The sequence below is a fragment of the Hemibagrus wyckioides genome, linkage group LG06 (genome assembly GCF_019097595.1).
Source record: "Hemibagrus wyckioides isolate EC202008001 linkage group LG06, SWU_Hwy_1.0, whole genome shotgun sequence".
Lineage (NCBI taxonomy): Eukaryota > Metazoa > Chordata > Actinopteri > Siluriformes > Bagridae > Hemibagrus > Hemibagrus wyckioides.
In genome coordinates, this window is record NC_080715.1 from 32,386,121 (window position 1) to 32,406,200 (window position 20,080).

General features: G+C 40.2%; 1 protein-coding gene across 1 annotated transcript in view; it reads left to right on the forward strand.

The window, feature by feature from the left end:
- The window catches only part of kcnh3 (potassium voltage-gated channel, subfamily H (eag-related), member 3), a 141,761-nt gene that overhangs the window by 86,655 nt on the left and 35,026 nt on the right, over positions 1-20,080 (forward strand). The window contains exons 2-7 of the mRNA XM_058391441.1: positions 4,784-5,017; positions 13,309-13,443; positions 15,324-15,463; positions 17,538-17,790; positions 18,751-18,908; positions 19,078-19,285. Of these exons, the coding sequence (XP_058247424.1) occupies positions 4,784-5,017; positions 13,309-13,443; positions 15,324-15,463; positions 17,538-17,790; positions 18,751-18,908; positions 19,078-19,285 (1,128 nt within the window). The remainder of the gene's footprint in view (positions 1-4,783; positions 5,018-13,308; positions 13,444-15,323; positions 15,464-17,537; positions 17,791-18,750; positions 18,909-19,077; positions 19,286-20,080) is intronic.

The window sequence follows — 20,080 nt, forward strand, 5'->3', positions numbered from 1 at the left end:
TAAACAGATTGTTTTTGTTTACTGCTGACTAATACTGTATGATGTTTAGAGCTTTAATACGGTTTAGGAAAGCTCACTGAGAGTATGTAAAAGCCGTTCAGGTCTCATGTGGTGCAACCAAATGCGTTCGCAGCATCATGATGATACTGAGTCATGATCCTGGTGACTGTATCCAGGAGGAAAGATGGTGTACTCTCTCTTTCACCTATCTATCACAGTGACACTAGCCAATCATGCATGCAGAATTGGGTTAGAGATTTTGTCGAAAGTGTGTTATGCAGCCCAGTGATGTTTAAAACGATGCAGTTGTTTGGCTTCATGTTGTCGCTCGCTGGTTGGTGTCGTGTGACAGGGTGGAGCTGCGTGATGAGTGGGAACTGGTCATGAGTCATTCTTTCTAATTATGTAGAAATGATTATAAAGTGCTTCATCTAAAGTGTTCCTGTAGGTGGTTTAAAATTGAAATGGTTAATGTATTAGTTAAATTATATGTAAGGAATAAAAGATGACCGCACAGCACATCCTGTGGAAGTGTTTTATTCCTCTTATCCCATCGCATCCTGACAACTACACCCATATTTATTTGTTAATGAATAACTACATCATACATACACCAATCAGGTATAACATTGTGATCAGTGCCAGGCGACGTGAATAAGACTGATGATCTCCTCGTCATGGCACCTGTTAGTGGGTGGGATATATTAGGCAGCAAGTGAACATTTTGTCCTCAAAGTTGATGTGTTAGAAGCAGGAAAAATGGACAAGCGTAAAGATTTGAGCGAGTTTGACAAGGGCCAAATTGTGATGGCTAGATCACTGGATCAGAGCATCTCCAAAACGGCAGCTCTTGTGGGGTGTTCCCGGTGTGCAGTGGTCAGTATCTATCAAAAGTGGTCCAAAGAAGGAACAGTGGTGAACCGGGGACATTCTGTGTAATGTTATCTGACAGAGATAAAAACATACATCTCACACTTAAAGCCAGCAGAGTCCTGATTTATTTCATATCAGACTCATGGCCAAAAAATAATCCATATGTTTATACTGTCCATTTCTATTTTGTTGGCTGAATGAAACACCAGTGCACTGATAAAAAGGGTTAAAAAAGAACCAAAAAGTTTTTAAAGTTGTTTTTTTTTTCCATTATAATTTCAGCCACTTTTTATTACAAAGAAAATAAGAGAACACCAAAGAAATTGTCTTTGCATTTGCAGTTTGTCTAAAGGCCTGTGCTGGCTTTCTCTGGATAGTGTTAATAAAGCCTTAATGCTTTTTTTTTTTTTTTTCCTCTAGCGTCATCGAAATAATTGTGCATTTCCTCACTTTTCTGCAGGAAGTGGTCTCTCTGGCTGCGAATTAGCAGAGTAACAAAGCGTGCAGTGGGGAACGTAGGAAATGAAAGACAGTAGATTTGTAACGGATGCTGATTTTGAAAGGGGGATGATCAGACTTCACTGACGTGTCTGAAGAAGACCTGTTAAAGCTGCAGCAGATTAGCGTTAGGATGATCTGAGGAAGAGAAAATGTTCTTAAAGCTCTGCCGCAATCCACAGTAGCCTGTTTGTGAAAGCCGGAGAATTTGTGAAAGAAAATGACCTGAACTGGACCCGAATGAGCAAAAGATCAGAACTGTTCTGTATGTTAGACAGTTATGTTGGTCGTGTCTCTGCGTCCTTCATGTAAAACCTTTGATCCATTCTGTATAGTAAATGGATCAATTTTAGGTCTCTGAGAGCTGTTTATTTTACATGAATTATTAATAAGCATAAATATGATTTCTATTGCTCCTCAGTCGGAATAACGGTCCACATTAATATTTATACAATCCAATGAACTCATCTGCTTTCAACAGGAATCAACATTATAACCACCTGCCTAATTTAGTATGTGTCCCCCTTTTGCTGCTAAAATTGCCCTGACCCGTCCTGCACTGTGTATTCTGACACCTTTCTATCAGAACCAGCATTAACTTCTTCAGCAGTTTGAACAACAGTAGCTCGTCTGTTAGATTGGATCACACGGGCCAGCCTTCACTCCCCACGTCCATCAATGAGCCTTGACCACCCATGCCCCTGTTGCCGGTTCACCATTGTTCCTTCCTTGGACCACTTTTGACAGATACTGACCACTGCAGACCGGGAACACCCCACAAGAGCTGCAGTTTTGGAGATGCTCTGATCCAGTGGTGTAGCCATCACAGTAGCTTCGAGATTCTTCCAGGCTTTATCATACCTCATACAGTAGTCTTTTGCTCATTGTTTTTTTCTTTTTTTCTTTTGTGGCTCAGCTCCCTAATCAGCGTATCAGTACCTGTCTCCTTCACTCACTGTCTTCACCATGACAGTGGATTCGGCACCCCTGTGTTCTCTGTCTCGCTCTCTTCCCATCTTCATCTCCTCTTTAGCGGACAGGTGCTGTGCTGACATCCTGACTGTGTGTGGCTCCCATCAGGGTTTAAGAAGTGCTGCTCTGACATCATCATCATCATCATCATCATCATCATCACACTGCATGTCTCACTCTCCTAAAACATGTCTGTAAACACTGATCAGACTGACCTAGATCTCCATCACCTCCTGAAATGGACTGAGTTGCCTTATATCAACAGTGGTGCCTGAGCAAGAAGAAATAATTTGTGTTAAATAATAATCAATGATTTGAATACAGAAGGCCAGTCCAGCTGTTTAATTGTTCTGTATTTGATTAATGGCTTTTGTTCTGCTTGCAATGGCGCCTGTCTTCACCAGTGATTTCTTTTTTCTGCACTACTGCATCCTGTGCTGTTTGTTTGAAAGAAAGCTCAGGGGAAGGCTTAGAGCATCATTTGTGCAGCTTGGAGCTTAGATTAGTTTATGATATTTCAGTGTGTAATGAACATTTGTGACAAAAAAGGGCCAGGAAATAAAAATGTGTTGCATTGGCTCACACGAACAACAGTGGCATGTGATAATAATAATAATAATAATAATATTAAAAAGAAGAAGAAGAATAGTTTGCATTCAGCCACATCTGGGAAACTTTTGGTGAGAAGTTCCTAAGATAAGTCAGTGTTTATTTGCTCAGAATTCGGATTTGGTGTACACAGAAGCTCAACATCAATTCCTGAGCCGCTCATTCAGATTATTGAGATGATCTGTCAACAGTTTTGTGGTTGAAAGTTGTGCCATTTTGATAGCTTTTTAGACAGATCTATTGACATTTGTCAGCACTGTATCCAGAAGATAATCAGGGAATTGAAAGATGTAGGCTGATTCAAATAAACATCTAATTGTAGACTATTAAGGTCACAACTTTTTCTCGCTTGATGAATTTGACTTGATAATGTCTGGGAGTAATAGTGTAATATTTTGTGCTGAAAGCAGCAGAATCCTGAATCTTGGACCAAGAATTATTCTCCAATTAATCTGATGGATCTGAGATGACATGATTATTTAGAGCTCTTTTTTTGTTGTTGTTTTGTCTCTGATTATTTGTTTTGTGTAATCTCTGATTAAGATGTCATCTCCTCCAATCTGTTCCTGTGCATCATATGAAAAAAAAACGGCTTCTACAGGGACATTTCATAAACTTAATTCATTCATTTAATTCTGTATATTTCATGTTGCGTCAAACTCTTTTTTTTTCAGTGTGATCTATTGTGGCTACAACACACATTTTTAAACAGGGATGTTGGACTTTATTGCTTATAGCAATACTATTCCTCAGTAATGTCAATATTGCACAAGGAACTGTGGTGGAAAAGGAAGAGCAGTGTGAAGAGCAGTGTCTGTCAAGAGGGAAGTTGTTGGATGGTAGAGAGAGTTTGTAGTGAAAAGGGGGAATCATTATAAAACCAATTCTCGCCAAACAAACATGGATATAGAGGTCAGGCAGTCAAGGCTATGAGTAGTTGATTGGAGGATCAGGTTCAAGCCCCAGCACTGCCAATCTGCCACTGTTGGGTCCCTGTGTCAGGCCCTTAACCCTCTCTGCTCCAGGGGCTCTTCATCATGGCTGACCCTGTGCCTATGTGAAGAAAGAATTTCACTGTGCTGTAATGTATATGTGAAAAAATAAAGACTTCTATTCTATTAAGAATTCTTACAGCTATTAATCACTGTTTGTTAAACAGGGTTCGAGGGGCTGACATTTGTTTCTGGGTCATTTTAGCGTGGGTAAGTTTGCGGACTTATTGATGTATGGAAAAACCCGCGACTGAGTCTAATGTGGGAGTGTGGCGCGGTTGGAAGTGGCAATTTTTCGAAATTAAATACATTTAATCTTAAGTTATATATATAAAATTATAAGTCTATTGTTTCTTTGTGCCCGGTACCGGTCCGCTGCCCGGTGGTTGGGGACCCCTGGTGTAGTTGACCAGACTTCTTTCTTTGCTTTTCAGCTTCCACGCATTTAGAGTCAGTTCCTTAAACACTCTGGCTGCCACAGAATTTGCTTTCCAAAACTGGAAAAGTAGGAAAAGTAAAACTCCTCTTCACTCCGACTGACACCATTTCTATCACCTTTCGACATTGTGTTCTCCTCAAATGCGGCAACTAATAACTTAATATGAGTCACGTGCTGTTCAGTGCTGATTGGGTTTCTGTTGCTGAGCATCGAGTATTAGGTTTGTTTCATACTGCACACGTTTTTCACCATGATGTGGGGTTAACACTGTAAAAGCGCTGCTAAGCCTGCTTCAGAGCAGAGTTTCAACGCCTTGAGAGCTATGGAATTTCTATTGAGAACATTTTCTAAAACACTTCAGGCCACAGATCACCCTAATCCCTTTCTGTCTCTGTCACAGATAGCAACTTTGTTCTGGGGAATGCCCAGGTCCAGTCCCTCTACCCCATTGTGTACTGCTCGGACGGGTTCTGCGAGCTGACAGGCTACGCTCGCGCTGAACTGATGCAGAAGAGCTGCGCCTGCAACTTTCTGTATGGGGCCGAGACCAGCGACAGGCTGACGGCGCAAATCCAGAGCGCTCTGGACGACCGACGGGAATTCAAGACCGAATTGGTTTTCTACAAGAAAGGAGGTGAGAGAAAGAGAGAAGAGAGAGTAAATAAAAAAAGAGAAAATAATGACAAATTGATGGATTGCCAGTTAAAGGAAATGGAGTTTGCTGTTTGTGTGTGAAAACCTGTCTGTACAAATATCTATTTTAGTTTTAAGCTCATGTTATCCCTAACTGGCTGCCAACAGTCCAGTGGCTTTCTTTCTTTAGAAAACATATTTATCTTCCTAGATTGCACACATTGCTGTTATCAGTGTAATAACTGGCCTCGGATGCACCTGGACACAGAGGATAATAGCACTAGGAGACACCAGTGTCTCCATCCTGCCTCTTGCTTCACCTCTTAGGCTTTTTTGGAAACAATATCTTAGTAGTATTGTGAATGTTTCAGACCAGCTCGAGGCTTAAAATGGTTTCACAGCAGGATTCATTACCCTGCTTTTCTCATATTATAGCAGATTATATACAGAGTATAACGTTATCCAGGTATTCACCTGCTGCTGTGAAAAACTGAAGGCTCTGTAATCAGAGAGACTGCAGGTAAATATAGAAATAGACGTAAATGGCTTATTAGAGCCATTGTGTCTATAATGTTTTCATGTTTATGAGAAAAGAATTAACAATATATTATATGCCATATATCAGGTTTGGAGACCAAGTGCTTATACATTGAAACATCAGCATAGGAGTTTAGTTCGAGTTTTTAAGTTGAAAGTTTGTATTGCGGTATGAATTTGTAAACTGTATGGATTCTTACAAAGAACTGACCCAAGCCAAGCATTCCATGTCAAGGCTCCTCACAGGAAGTTGTGCCACCAATCTTGGGCTAAAAATAGAACAGACCGCCCACGCCACCAATCTGTCCACAAAAAAAACGCCCCAAAAATCACCTAGCTTTTGAACGAATGCTGAAGGTTGCACGAATGCACGAAGGTTAGTATCGTGGGTTGACTCTTTCACGCAGCTTTCTCTGACTGAAAACAATTCATAAAATGTATAAACCCGCTTCGCTTCCCACTGATGCTAACGAGTTTTGAACGGCTCCTGGATCTACATGCAACATGTTAGGCATCCCTTATCCAGAGTTGCTTACGTTTATCTCATTTCCTATACAACTGAGGGTTAGGAGCCTTGCTCAAGGGCTCAGCAAAGGCAGATCGGTGGAGCTGGGATGCAAACTCACAACCTTCTGAGCATTAGTCCAACACCTTAACCACTTAGCTATCACATTCCCCAATGTGATGAGTCCCATGAGAGCTCTACTCATGTTCCACACGTGAATGTAAGAGATGTTCTATGACGCGGCCCAAATCTGCAGGAATTTTGAAAAATTGCAATCCCCTTTTGTGTGATTTTATGTCCATTTCTGCAATCGAAAAGTTATGAAATCCTGAAGAGACTGAAGAGTGACTGGAATCCTGAAATCTATTAAATCATGATTCCACTTCTCCCATTTTTAAATATGACACATCGAAGCTTTGAGCATTAGTCAATACCTCATACTGATCATTTTGAAATGAATGACAGTGCCGTAGCTGGAGACAAGACAGGCTGTATCCTGTGTGCACAAGGGATTTCACCTCGAGTCAAAATTCCTACTGAGAAAATGAGCTTGATTTCAAGTGTATTCATTTCTCAAGAGGTTGTTGCTCTCACAGTCTTTTATATATGTGTCAAATTCCAGGCCCCACAGACTAACACGGCATGCTGCCTCCTTTCATTTATCCTCATGAGAAATTGAGATTGAAGTGGCTCACTGTATCCACTACTCAGTATTTCTGCAGTATTTACAGTGACCTCCTGTGTCCTGCATGCCATATGTAACTTAAATCTAAACACAATCTGAAGCACGTTGGCTTCATGCTGTGATTCGACAACTGACTGAAAATCCTGAAACATAAACCCCAGCGTAGCGTTATAGTAACGTAGTAATGTCACGATTACAGCAGATGCAGGCTCTAATCCAATAGAACAAAACAAACCGTAAGACATGAATTATAACAAGGAAACGTAAACACTAGGACAGGCAAAATTATGGCAAAAATACAACAGCCCAAAAACGTGGGGCTAAATCCTCCGCCTCGTGCCTCTCCGAGTCCTTTGGTATAGACTCCATGCTGTGTGTGACACTGTGTAGGATAAACACTACAGAAAATACACAGATTTACTCAGATCAATATTGTCACCAAATAGTGCATACAGTTTAATAACCAGTTTAAAATGTTTATTCTGCTTTCAGAGCTCAGTTAACTGATAGCACAGATAATAAAGAATGAAGAAAAGCACCCATGAGTCCAGGCCAGAATTAGAGTCTGACTCCTGCTGATAAAAACTATTGTTTTCACCCTCTTTATTTTTATTCAGCATGTGTTGAAACACGGTTTGATAACAGTACACTATTAGTACAAGCCCGTTGTAGCAGTAAGAGCAGATCTACGATATCAGTTCAGGTTAATTTATTTGTGTAGCGCTTTTAACAGTGGACATGGTCTCAAAGTAGCTTTTACAGAAGTATAGGAACATAGAGAAAAAAAATGATAAAGTTAAGTTACTATTTTATCTCTAATATTTATCCCTAATGAGAAGCCTGAGGTGATGTTGATGAGGAAAAACTCCCTGAGATGATATGAGGAAGAAACCTTGAGAGAAACCAGACTCAGAAGGGAACCTCATCCTCATTTTTTGACACTGGGAACAGGAAATAATGCTAATGTTGATAATGTCCTTTCTAGGAGTGTTAAATCTTTAACACTGCCTTTTCTAGCAACACACACACACACACATCTATCTGTCTGTCTGTCTGTCTATCTATCTATCTATCTATCTATCTATCTATCTATCTATCTATCTATCTATCTATCTATCTATCTATCTGTCTGTCTGTCTGTCTGTCTGTCTGTCTGTCTGTCTGTCTGTCTGTCTGTCTAAGCATCTATCTATCTATCTATCTATCTATCTATCTATCTATCTATCTATCTATCTGTCTGTCTGTCTGTCTGTCTGCATCTGTCTGTCTGTCTGTCTGTCTGTCTGTCTGTCTGCATCTATCTATCTATCTATCTATCTATCTATCTATCTATCTATCTATCTATCTATCTATCTGTCTGTCTGTCTGTCTGTCTATCTAAGCATCTATCTATCTATCTATCTATCTATCTATCTATCTATCTATCTATCTATCTATCTATCTATCTATCTATCTATCTATCTATCTATCATTGTAAGCTGAACGCTCCTTGCAGAAGTTTCCACCACCTCGTGCATTTCTCCTCATACTTCTGTACTTCTGCTATCGTTAGCCAGAGTGAATTAATAAAATAAAGCCTTGACTGCACAATAAATAAAAATGCCCGCTGAAGGTGTTTACATCTTATTAATGCAGACTGCTGAGAAAGGTATTTGATTAATCGAAAGAACAAATGTTTATTCATTCATGTTCACAATCGATCATTGCCGTCTCGCTGCAGTACTTTGTGTAAATCCCACTTGTACAAACTGACGAAGCAGATCACACACACAGAGGGAAGTGGGAGCTCAGTGGTTAGTGGGAGATCAGAAGGTCATGAGGCTGGGCTCTCAAACAAGGCCCTTAACCCTCAACTGCTCAGATGTGTACATGTGATCGATGTTATTCGCTCTGGATAATGGTGCCAGCCAAACGCTCTAGACGTTGTAGATCAGATCAGAAAATGTCATACACACTCCCAGAGTTTCAGCCAGGATTAAAATTTCAGTCACCTTCAGTCAGATCTTTTGCGAAGATGAGTGTTTGTTATCTGAAATGCACTTTCAAGAAAAACTCCAGCCGTAAAAACTCTTCTTCTTGTCTCTGCTCCCAACACAGCTGACCCAAATCCTGACAGGATTAATAATGTGGGTTGGGAATACAGAAAACCGTACAGAGCTGGGAGTTTCCTGCTGCTTAGAAACCTGACTTTAATATTTAAGATGTTTTTTTTTCTTTAATTCTTTCACCAAAACACTGGCTGTGATGAGACAATGGACATGAAACTTTTCTCTCAGGTCCTAGCACAAAATATGATTAAAAGTCTAACTGCACTGTTTAAATCTTCAGTGTTTTTTGGGGAAATTGTTCTGCTTAGATGTGTTACTTTGACGTCTAGCAGAGTTTCCAGACACATTCTTTAAAACAGATTTATTTACAGCTAATACAATCTGTACCCATCAGTCACGCATCACAAAAACCCCTGGATCGAAAACCCCTGCTTTCAGTAGGGTATACGAGTAGATTCTTTATATTGTCACCTCACTGAATTCACATCTCAGTTACTTTTCCCCTAAATCTGACCATTCAGGCACTGTTACCTTTTATAAAAATATATTTTTCCTGAAAGGTTGTGATCATCCTCACCATGCCACAGCCATCCGAGTCCAAGACATCAGATCTGGGTGTCTTATAGCTAGCATTGCGTTCCTTATAAGGGTGTTTAGAAAGATGTGGTTTGCTGGCTTCACACGTTTTGGAGGAAGCACGTGATAGCTTTTACTCTCCCTCACTGTAGCTATTATATAGTGGGTGGGATTTTAACTAAATTAGTTAAATTAGTTAAATAAATTAACTAAATTAGTTAAAAGATAAAGTTAAATTAGTTCAATTAATTTAAAAAAATTATTTTTAAATAATCAGGGAAAATGACATAGATGTGTTAAATAATATATAAATAAATAATAGCAGACGTCACCAAAGGCAAATCATCTCTAGCATACACATGTCTGGTCATTTGTAGGTGATGGACATACGTCTGCATTCGTACAAAGAAAATAGGCATAAATCCAGCAGACATTTTTTTAGTTGCTTTGTTTCTTTGTGTCACACGTAGCCTCAACACTGATGCATCAATAGTAAGAAATAGTACGGATTTATTGCACAGCTCCAGTAAACAGCTAACCATAGCAGCTAACTAATAATTATCTGTGAGGGCCATTTTATTATCTTGTTGGCTTATTAAATAGAATAGAATAATTGAAAGTTTGTGATACTTATTTAGCGTCTCCTAACCATCGTGTACTGCTGGTAAAGTATAAAAAGCCAGATGTCCTGAGATATTCATAATAATCAGCTTCCAGTCTTCCAGAAATACATAACCCTGGCCACATGGCTGTGTTTTCTACTGGCCACACTTCCAAGAGTGGCAGATTTGTAGGGTTAAAGTCCCTCTATATGAACGCACAAAAAGGGGAGGGGGAAAAAACCTTTTTGAGGATGAAATTCTTTTTCCGTTCAAGTGAATGACCAGATTTTATTCATGTGACTGTAGCTTGACCTTAGTAAATAGCACTTTATAATCCCAGTACATGAATAATCAGGCTAATAGCTGATTTGAATATGAGCTAATGATGAGTTAAAGCATGGACTAATCAGAACTTACGAAGAGCTAACCTTAACTGCGTCTTATGTATTCATGCCTGAATAATGAAACCTTAAGCACATGTTAATACAGGTTTATTAGTTAATGTTTTAATTAACACCGAGCTGTAAACGAAATCCAAGCTTTTCTCTAAGAAAGAATCTTTTTTAACACATTGGTTAATGGTTTATATCATTTGCTGTATGCAGATGCGTACACACAAATCATTGGATGGCTCTTGATTACCTTCATAAGTTAATATCTATTAGGTCTACTAATCTGTCTTGTCCCCGAACATGCAGGTTCTCAACAAACTCTTTCGCTGATCGTCCTCATCAAACATTAAAAGACACGCTACACATAAACAATACAGCACAGTGAAATATATTTCTTTACATATCCCCCATAGTTGGTTGGGGATATGGGGTGTTGTGGTCAGTTCACATGCCCTATAGGAAGAGCACATGGTCAGCTGTGTTACAGCTTCCCTTAGAGCAGAGAGGGTTAAAGGCCGTGCTCAAGGGCCCAACAGTAGCGGCTTGGCAATCATGGGGTTGAAACTTTGACCTTCTGACCATTAACCCAGAGCTTTAACTGTTTGACACACCGCTGTCCCTTAACAATAATAACAAACACCAATAATTTCAATTTTGAGTCATTCTCCATCCAGTTTCTCCCATTTCTCCAATCCCATTGTAGTACTAGTCTGTGCTCCGGGTAGCTCAGGCCCGGGGCTCTGCTCCTTTACCCACATGAATGGAATTAATGCAGTAATATTTATTCATTTAGCAGATACTATTATTTATTAACATTAAACATGTTCCTGTGTTTTAAGCTCAGATGGAGCATGTTTGGTTGAGTATACCCCTACATGTTAATTAATACACTTAAAACATGTAGTACTAATGTGGCTCTTATTCACCCATGAATTCATCCCAGTTAAGGTTAGTTACGGTTAGCTCTTTAGTAGTCGATGATTAGCACATTCCTTACTCCATCATTAGCTCCTATTTATTGTAACTAAATATTAAATCAGGCACAATAATTTATTTGAATGCTGCCTACACAGGGCCCTTATAACACTTAACTAAGCTATACATACTGTATATTTATCCTTTCAATAAAAGAATGCTGGAGAACTGATGTTCTGGAGGACTAGTTAGGTTTTATTTGACTTTGCCTTCACATGAAAGTCCGAAGGTTGTCTCAGGTGTCTTTGTCACTAGACTGAGTTTTACCAATCCAGCTGCTTGCAGATGTTGGTTATACAGTAGAGCGGGGTCCAAAAATCTGACAGCAGAAGTGCAAATGTTTCTGTTTCGCATCCTCTTTTAATTGAACACAGCGATTTGCATTTTCTGTTGAAAAGCAGACTCTGTGAAATATTGACACGAATTTCAGATTTCTGTTGTATTTAACACGTCCCGGTTTGGCTGTAACGACAGACGCTGTGTGCTGGAGCTAGCATGGACTCGTCTGATCCCGCGCTTCAACAGAAGAGATTGGACATGAGGAAAATCTGAGCTTTTGTACCAAGCAGTTCACAGAGATTTGTTTACATTTTTTTTTAAAAAGCTTCTAGACCCTTTTGTTTATTTCCAATTGAAAAAATAATCCTTCTGGACCTCCCTGTATCTTAACCCGGACACTGTAGAGTAGATAATCCTCATTTATATACATCTCCCTTATGTTTAATCCGATCCACAATTCTTCGCTTGCGTAGAACAGGGTTTAGTCCCAGTGTTGCCATAACAACAAGAAGGGTGAGTGTGGTCAGCGCAGTCAGCATTTTAATCGTTCTGCTTGTGTTGTTAACAGGTTTTTAAATGATTTCCATCTCAGTGTGATTATTAGACAGACAGTAAAATAGAGAGTGTGTGATGGCAGTAAATTGCTCAGAATCACATATTTGCCCAGCGTTCAGGAACAAGGATGCAAAAAGAGCATGAAATGTCAATGATATAATCAATATAACAGATCTTTACTCGCCTTCTAATCACCTCCGTCTTCGAATTTTCTAATCTTACCCGAAGAAAACACAGGAATATTAAAAAATAACTTTAACTGTAACTGTAACACACTGAGGGTTCTGACCACTGTGACACACTGAGGGTTCTGACCACTGTGACACACTGAGGGTTCTGACCACTGTGACACACTGAGGGTTCTGACCACTGTGACACACTGAGGGTTCTGACCACTGTGACACACTGAGGGTTCTGACCACTGTGACACACTGAGGGTTCTGACCACTGTGACACACTGAGGGTTCTGACTACTGTGACACACTGAGGGTTCTGACTACTGTGACACACTGAGGGTTCTGACTACTGTGACACACTGAGGGTTCTGACTACTGTGACACACTGAGGGTTCTGACCACTGTGACACACTGAGGGTTCTGACCACTGTGACACACTGAGGGTTCTGACTACTGTGACACACTGAGGGTTCTGACTACTGTGACACACTGAGGGTTCTGACCACTGTGACACACTGAGGGTTCTGACCACTGTGACACACTGAGGGTTCTGACCACTGTGACACACTGAGGGTTCTGACTACTGTGACACACTGAGGGTTCTGACTACTGTTCAGAAGGACAGTTGTTTTTGGAAATCTAATCAGCAGCTCTGTGGTCAGCAGGTGAGACAGGGTTCTGCTCTACTGCCCTCTTCATTATAAGGGCTTAAAAATACCTCTTTATTTTTTTATTTTTTTTTTTTTTTCACCCTAAGATACATGTAGACAAGTAGGAGGGATAAAGACACACCTTCCAAGAACCTGAGACAGATAGAGCTGGTTTAGACTGTTTGTGTGTGTGTGTGTGTGTTTTATGTGTCAGTGATACGCTTGTAGCATGTTCCCCTGTGTTCTGGGGTGTGTTAATGAGCAGCTGTTACAGAAGCTGTAAAAATCTCTCTCCCCTTATCTAATTGGCAGGTACTCAGTTCTGGTGTCTGCTGGACATCGTGCCCATTAAGAATGAGAAAGGAGAGGTTGTGCTGTTCCTCGTGTCCCATAAAGACATCACAGATAATAAGAAGGACCAGGATGAAGAGCAGTGTCCTGAGATGGGTGAGTATCCACACAAACACTTGTGTCAAGCGCCATGGTCTTAACAAATACGATACCCATCAGCCCCTGCACTTCACCTGACCACGACACACACCACCACACCAAAATACTGCTCCTGATTCATGGTCATGTTTAATAAGCTGCACACTCCGTCTGTTAACGAGCATGTGCACTAAAACGTTTCTGCACGCTCTATTCATATTTTATGGTGGAAACAATGTCAACTGACTGAAAACTTAGGCTAGCTAAAGCTAATTAATTCCATTTGACCCTACTGCTGACGAGCTAAGAAGTAGCTCCTTTGCTAGCATAGCTATGTCACTGCAGATAAAACAGGGGAAATCAATGCGGAAAAGAGGATCACAGAGGAAATGTAGAGGAAAAGTAGAATGTCAAGAAATACACACACACACATGGCCATTTACTGTTACTATGTCACTATTGTTATTATATTGCGATTAACCTGATCGATCCGGGGTCTGCTCAGACATTTAGAGCCGTTTTAAATGCCTTTGTGTTCGTGCTCTTATCAAGAAATCATCCATTTCAGAAAAAACTAAAATGTGTTTTCTGATTGCTTTGGGAAACACTGCTCTATGCTGGGGTGGGCTGATGGTGCAGCAGATAGTGTTGTGGCCTCACAACTCCAGGGTCCTCACTTTGATCCTGAGATCTCATTCTGCGTAGAGTTTCACATGTCCTCTGTCTGGCTTTCCTCTCAGCTCTCCAGTTTCCTGCCATCTCCCAAAATCATGCCAGTAGGTGGATTTGGCTACACCATGTTTCCTCTAGGTGTGAATGAGTGTGTGTGTCATCCCACCCATAGTCTCGCATAGCCAGACCTCCAGACTGATGGCAGAAGGTCTGTACTCCACTGCAGCTTTTATTGGACAAGGACAGTCTGAGTGACATGTAAAGCAACCAATCACAGCTTGTTTTGTTCAGCATCATGTTTAGGGGCATGAAAATGTAAAGTCGATGTTCCTATATAAACAGACCCGCTTGCAACCATAGTTGTGTAAATGAGTCTATGACGTGACCTTCATGTCATTTGGAAAATCCAACGTTTGGATGATCCTCATAAGCGCTCATTGTCAAAGTTGTAAGTTTTTTGTAAGCCATATGCATGTTCAGCCAACAGTTTGTGACATCTGAGGATGAGACTAGCCCACACAGAATGTGTTACCTTTCCAGTATTCCCAGGATAATCTCTGGATCCACCACAAACATACTGACCAGTGTAATGACTTGCTTAGATCAGTGCCTTGTGCAGCCTCAAAGAGACTAATAGATGGCATTGTACCTGCCTAGAATGGTTGATCTTCTTCTGAAGGCTTTCTTTCTGATTTACAAACACTTCACACACTTCACACACAACACCTCTCCTGGTCAATAAACTTGGTCTAGAAAGGAAGCTAATTATATTCTTCAGGTCAGATTAAATCTGATTGAGTTTAAGTGAATTTGAAGTGAGTTTAATTGGGTTAGCGGAGATGAGTGCGATTTTAAGAGATCGAAGAGAACAGAATGAATCTGACAGCAATAAATGTACACCCTGGTATCTCTATCAGTTTGCTTTTAAGCGGAAACCAAATCGAATACTCCATGCTCTTTATATCCGCTTTGTTCACAGTGGTTACATAATCCCAGTCATTTTTTTAGTTATTCAGTAATTAGTGCAGCAGTTATTAAGCTTCTGTGTGATTAACCTGCAAAGTAGTGAGCCTGAATCTTTATACACTTCTTCCTTCACATTTAACGTGTATTTTTTAAAAGCACAAACTATTAGATCAGAAATTCCTTTACATGTGATACATTTGTCTATTTTGACTGTTTTCTTATAAAATGGGGAAGTGCATTAAAGCGTGCTTTGTGCTCAGATGAGGAGACAGGACTGGAGGTTCACAAGGTCGCACGGCCGCAGGGCTTCAACGCTAACCGGCGGCGCAGCCGGGCCGTGCTGTACCAGCTATCAGGACATCTGCAGAAACAAGACAAGAGCAAACTCAAGATCAATAATGTAAGTGCTTTACCTGGTATAATCTTCAATCCCCAAAGTTTCTAAAGTGGTTAATCTTTCGCTGAAGTTTATTTGTGTTGTTCCAAATTTTGGGAAAAGTTTTCAGGTAAAAAACTTTTTAGTTTTTCAGTTGTTTTTCAGGGGTTGATCTCGGCCCCTTAGTTCCAGTGAAAGGAACTCTTAATGCTTCAACTTCATACCAAGACATTTTGGACAATTTCATGTTCCCAACTTTGTGGGAACAGTTTGGAGCTGACCCCTACCTGTTCCAACATGACTGCACACCAGTGCACAAAGCAAGGTCCATAAAGACATGGATGAGTAAGTTTGGTGTGGAGGAACTTGACTGACCTGCACAGAGTCCTGACCTCAAACCCATAGAACACCTTTGGGATGAATTAGAGCGGAGACTGAGAGCCAGGCCTTCTCGTCCAACATCAGTGCCTGACCTCACAAATGCGCTTCTAGAGGAATGGTCAAAAATTCCCATAAACACACTCCTAAACCTTGTGGAAAGCCTTCCCAGAAGAGTTGAAGCTGTTATAGCTGCAAAGGGCAGGACAACGCCATATTACATTCATGTGCATGTAAAGGCAGATGTACCAGTTTTGACCTGGCTCACAGTCAGTTAGAGGGGTGTTCCAAAACTTTTGGCAATATAGTATAGTATAGTATAGTAGAATATCTATCTATCTATCTATCTATCTATCTATCTATCTATCTATCTATCTATCTATCTATCTATCTATCTATCTATCTATCTAAAATTGTGAAATCCTGGAGGGACTAAATAGCAAGTGTGAAATTAATGTTAAACAAATGAACATTTAAACACACGTGTTATATTAGGCAGATGTTGCACTGATGTTGAACATTATGGATCGCGTACTCTACAGTTATCTTTATCAGGTTCTGCTGAAATACATTCAAATCTGATTCAATTTTATTCAACAGTATTCAGTATACAGTATATTATTTCAGTAAATAATTTCAGTCGTATCACATGCATCACAATTACAAAAGCTGAATTTTAGGTGAAATTACAGAAGCAATAAGATGATAATCATGAGCATCATTTTATCATAAATTTTAATGTGCAACATAATTATTGTTGTTTTGTTGTTTTCTCTAAAGCACCTGGAGCGTACATTCTACTGTGTTTACATTAGGAAACACAGTAGACATGCTACAAATGTGTTGAATGTGGCAAAGTAACAGTACATTTTAGAACAATAAAATGTACAGAAATGTAAATCTAGTCCACTAATCAACTAGTCTAGAGATAAACACACACCCACAGGGTTCAGTGTAATTGTACATATGGACAGATGTATGGTGTGTAAATCGAGACAGTGGCTCAGACACACCAAGTTCGTTTCTGAGATATTGTCTTAAGCATTGCGCAGCATGGCCTCAAGGGTAATGAACTGATTCTGCAGCAATTTCAAGCTAAAGGAGAGAAAATGAAGGACTGTTTATGCATGCTGTGAACAGAAAGCGCTGTTCAGCCAGGAAAACGTTCAAAGGTTTGGTGAACCTAGCTCTTCTGCATGGTCGAAGACCATGGTATAAATTTTATTTTACATTGGAAAAAAAAAACCAATAAGCCAGTTAAGAGATTTACATATTAGACATTCAGATCATCTAATGTGTTAAAATATATTGTATATTATATATTGTATTATGTATTATAAGTGCCTTTCTTCGAGGAAATGGATTTCAGTGTGAGGAAAAATGAATTGAGATCTAGAGAGATCTTTTATACTGTAAAACATGATTGCTCAATTAAGCTATGTGAGCTGATAACTTCTCTTTAAATCCAAATGTCAGGACGAGGTTTGGAAAATGAACTCGATTTTTAAGAGGTTTCAAATCTTCAAGTAATCCTGCACATTTTTAAGGCAGCAGGTGAGCCAATTTAAAATGACGACCAGTGTAGCGATAAAAACAGAGGACAGAGTAAATGACAGACTTGCACTGAAATACACATTTATGTGTGTAGCCTGGAAATAAAGAAAAGACATGCTCCTCCACTTTGTTGTAAAAAAACGCTACTGTCCTTTTCTTCTGGTAGAATATGTTCGGCGAGAAGCCGCCCATCCCGGAGTACAAGGTAGCAGCCATCCAGAAGTCCCGCTTTATCCTTCTTCATTACGGTACCTTCAAGGCTGGCTGGGATTGGCTCATTCTTTTAGCCACCTTTTACGTGGCAGTCACCGTCCCCTATAACGTCTGCTTCGCTGTGGTTGGTGGACGGGACGAAACAACTACACCCAGAAGTCCGCCGAGTGTGAGCGACATCTTGGTGGAGATCCTATTTATGCTAGGTAAGACACACAAGCCTGTGAGATTGACCTTTAACGGTACAGAAGGGCTGCATGAAATGAATAAAAGTTTGTTTATTTTGTAAAACAAAATTGAGCAAAATGAATAAATGCTTGGAACTGACTTTGAACAAGCAAAGCTATTCGCTCTGCTTCTGTTAATAACTACAATTCTAGTCAAAATATTGATTTAATGGGCTTGTCATTAACTCCTCATTAGTCCTACAGTGAAAGTTTCTACATTTTAAATCTGTCTCCAATTTACAGCACACAGCCAACCGTTGTTTTAGGACTTGTTTATATTTGCTCGTTTTAATTTATGGCTTCATTAAAATTTGAGAATAAATCACTTTCGCCAAAAAAATATTGTGTATTAGGTTCATTTCAGCTTGGAGCAGCTTGTGCAGAAGGCTACTGGCGAGGAAAATAAACAGCGAGCTTATTACTGCTGTCTTAACAACTCTTCGCCGGCTGCTGGATTAGTTTAGGATTGACTTTAAGATCTTATTTGTTTTAAAGCGCTACATAACCAGGCTCCACACTGTATTACAGATCTCCTAAGCCTTTACTCTTTGTCCAGCTGCCTCTCAGTCTAAGCAGAAGTCAAAGGAAGGTCAGGCGTTCTCCGTATTTGTTCCTAAATTATGGAATAATTTGCCCACATCTGCAAATAAGAAGAATATGAAGATCCAGAATTCATTGTGTGAGACTTGAAAGAAGATAAACCTGGATTCAGAGTTTACAGTCATCTAGGGGGAAACTATTTAAAGTGTGAAAAGCTCTTCTGTTGTTTGTAAATGTGCTATATAAATAAAATGATATTGAGTTGAGCTTGATGAGCCCATGCCCTTGACAGTTATTTCAGTGTGGATGAAAAACATTACAGGTCTGTTGGAGTAATCTGTAAATGTGGGGCAGAACTAACACAGGAGCTTAGCTGACATGGCGTCTTCTGTGTTGCAGATATCGTGTTGAACTTCCGCACCACGTTTGTGAGCACATCAGGCCAGGTGGTGTACGACGCTCGCTCCATCTGCGTGCACTACGTCACCACTTGGCTTTTTGTGGACCTCATTGCTGCGTTACCCTTTGACCTGCTCTACGCCTTCAACGTCAGTGTGGTGAGTTTCACCGTTACTTATCCCTGATAGAAATGTCAGCATACACACTGTTGCCATTTTTGTATTGGATCCTTGAGGTACATCACATGACATGACCTCACATGCACAGTAATAATAACCTGATGCAGTACTTCAATGTGTCTAATGTGTACATGTCATCTTAATGCAGTTCTTTGGAGTTCATCTGCTAAAGACCGTTCGGTTGTTAAGACTCCTGCGCTTACTACAGAAGCTGGAGCGCTACTCGCAGTACAGTGCCGTGGTGCTCACCTTGCTCATGTCCATGTTTGCTCTGCTGGCTCACTGGATGGCGTGTGTCTGGTACTTTATTGGGCGCTGTGAGATCGAGAATAATACTCCCGGATCGTGGGATATTGGTGAGTTTTAACTATACACTGTGCACTAATAATATGCTCCTAGTTAGTGTTCCAGTTTAGCATGGAAAATGTTGCTGTTCTTAATGAGCCACTCATAGGGGTTTATTTAACGTTGCATATTTCTCTAACTAATGACCAGCACTTTCATACCTCAGTGAACTTCTATGAGGAATTTGATAAGTTCTGGTTGCCATGGCCATATACTTAAGCTAGAACTATTTAAGTTTGCCAGAACATTTACAAACTCATATACCAGTTATTCATTAAAGGCAGCAGTGGCTCTGGTTAAGGCTCTGATCAGAAGGTCAGTGGTTCAAGCCCCAGTATTGCCAAGCTGCCACTGTTAGGCCCTTGAGCAGGGCCAGATATGCTGCATCATGGCTGACCCACTGCTCAGAACGTCTTCATAGCAAATACTGTGCATTTCAGGTTCTTCCATAGACTAGTTTGCATGTAAATGCCCACTATGTGTGAGTAGGTTTACATACAGACTACTACATTAATATTAACGACACTTAGCAAACTCCCTCATCCACAGTGACTTACACTCACATTGACCTCATCCAAGCAGTTGAGGGACAAGGGCTTTTTCTCAAGGACCCAGCAGTGGCAGGTCCTGATTTGAACTCACAACCTTCAGATCAGTAGTGCAACCACTGAGCTACCACTTCACTTGCTACTACAATTAACAGCTGCATTAAGTCAAAACCTAGCCTCTAGTAATGTTTGCAGCAAATAAAATCTATTCACAGTGACCAAAAGAGTAAAAAGGACTAAAATCGAATGGTTCAAGTG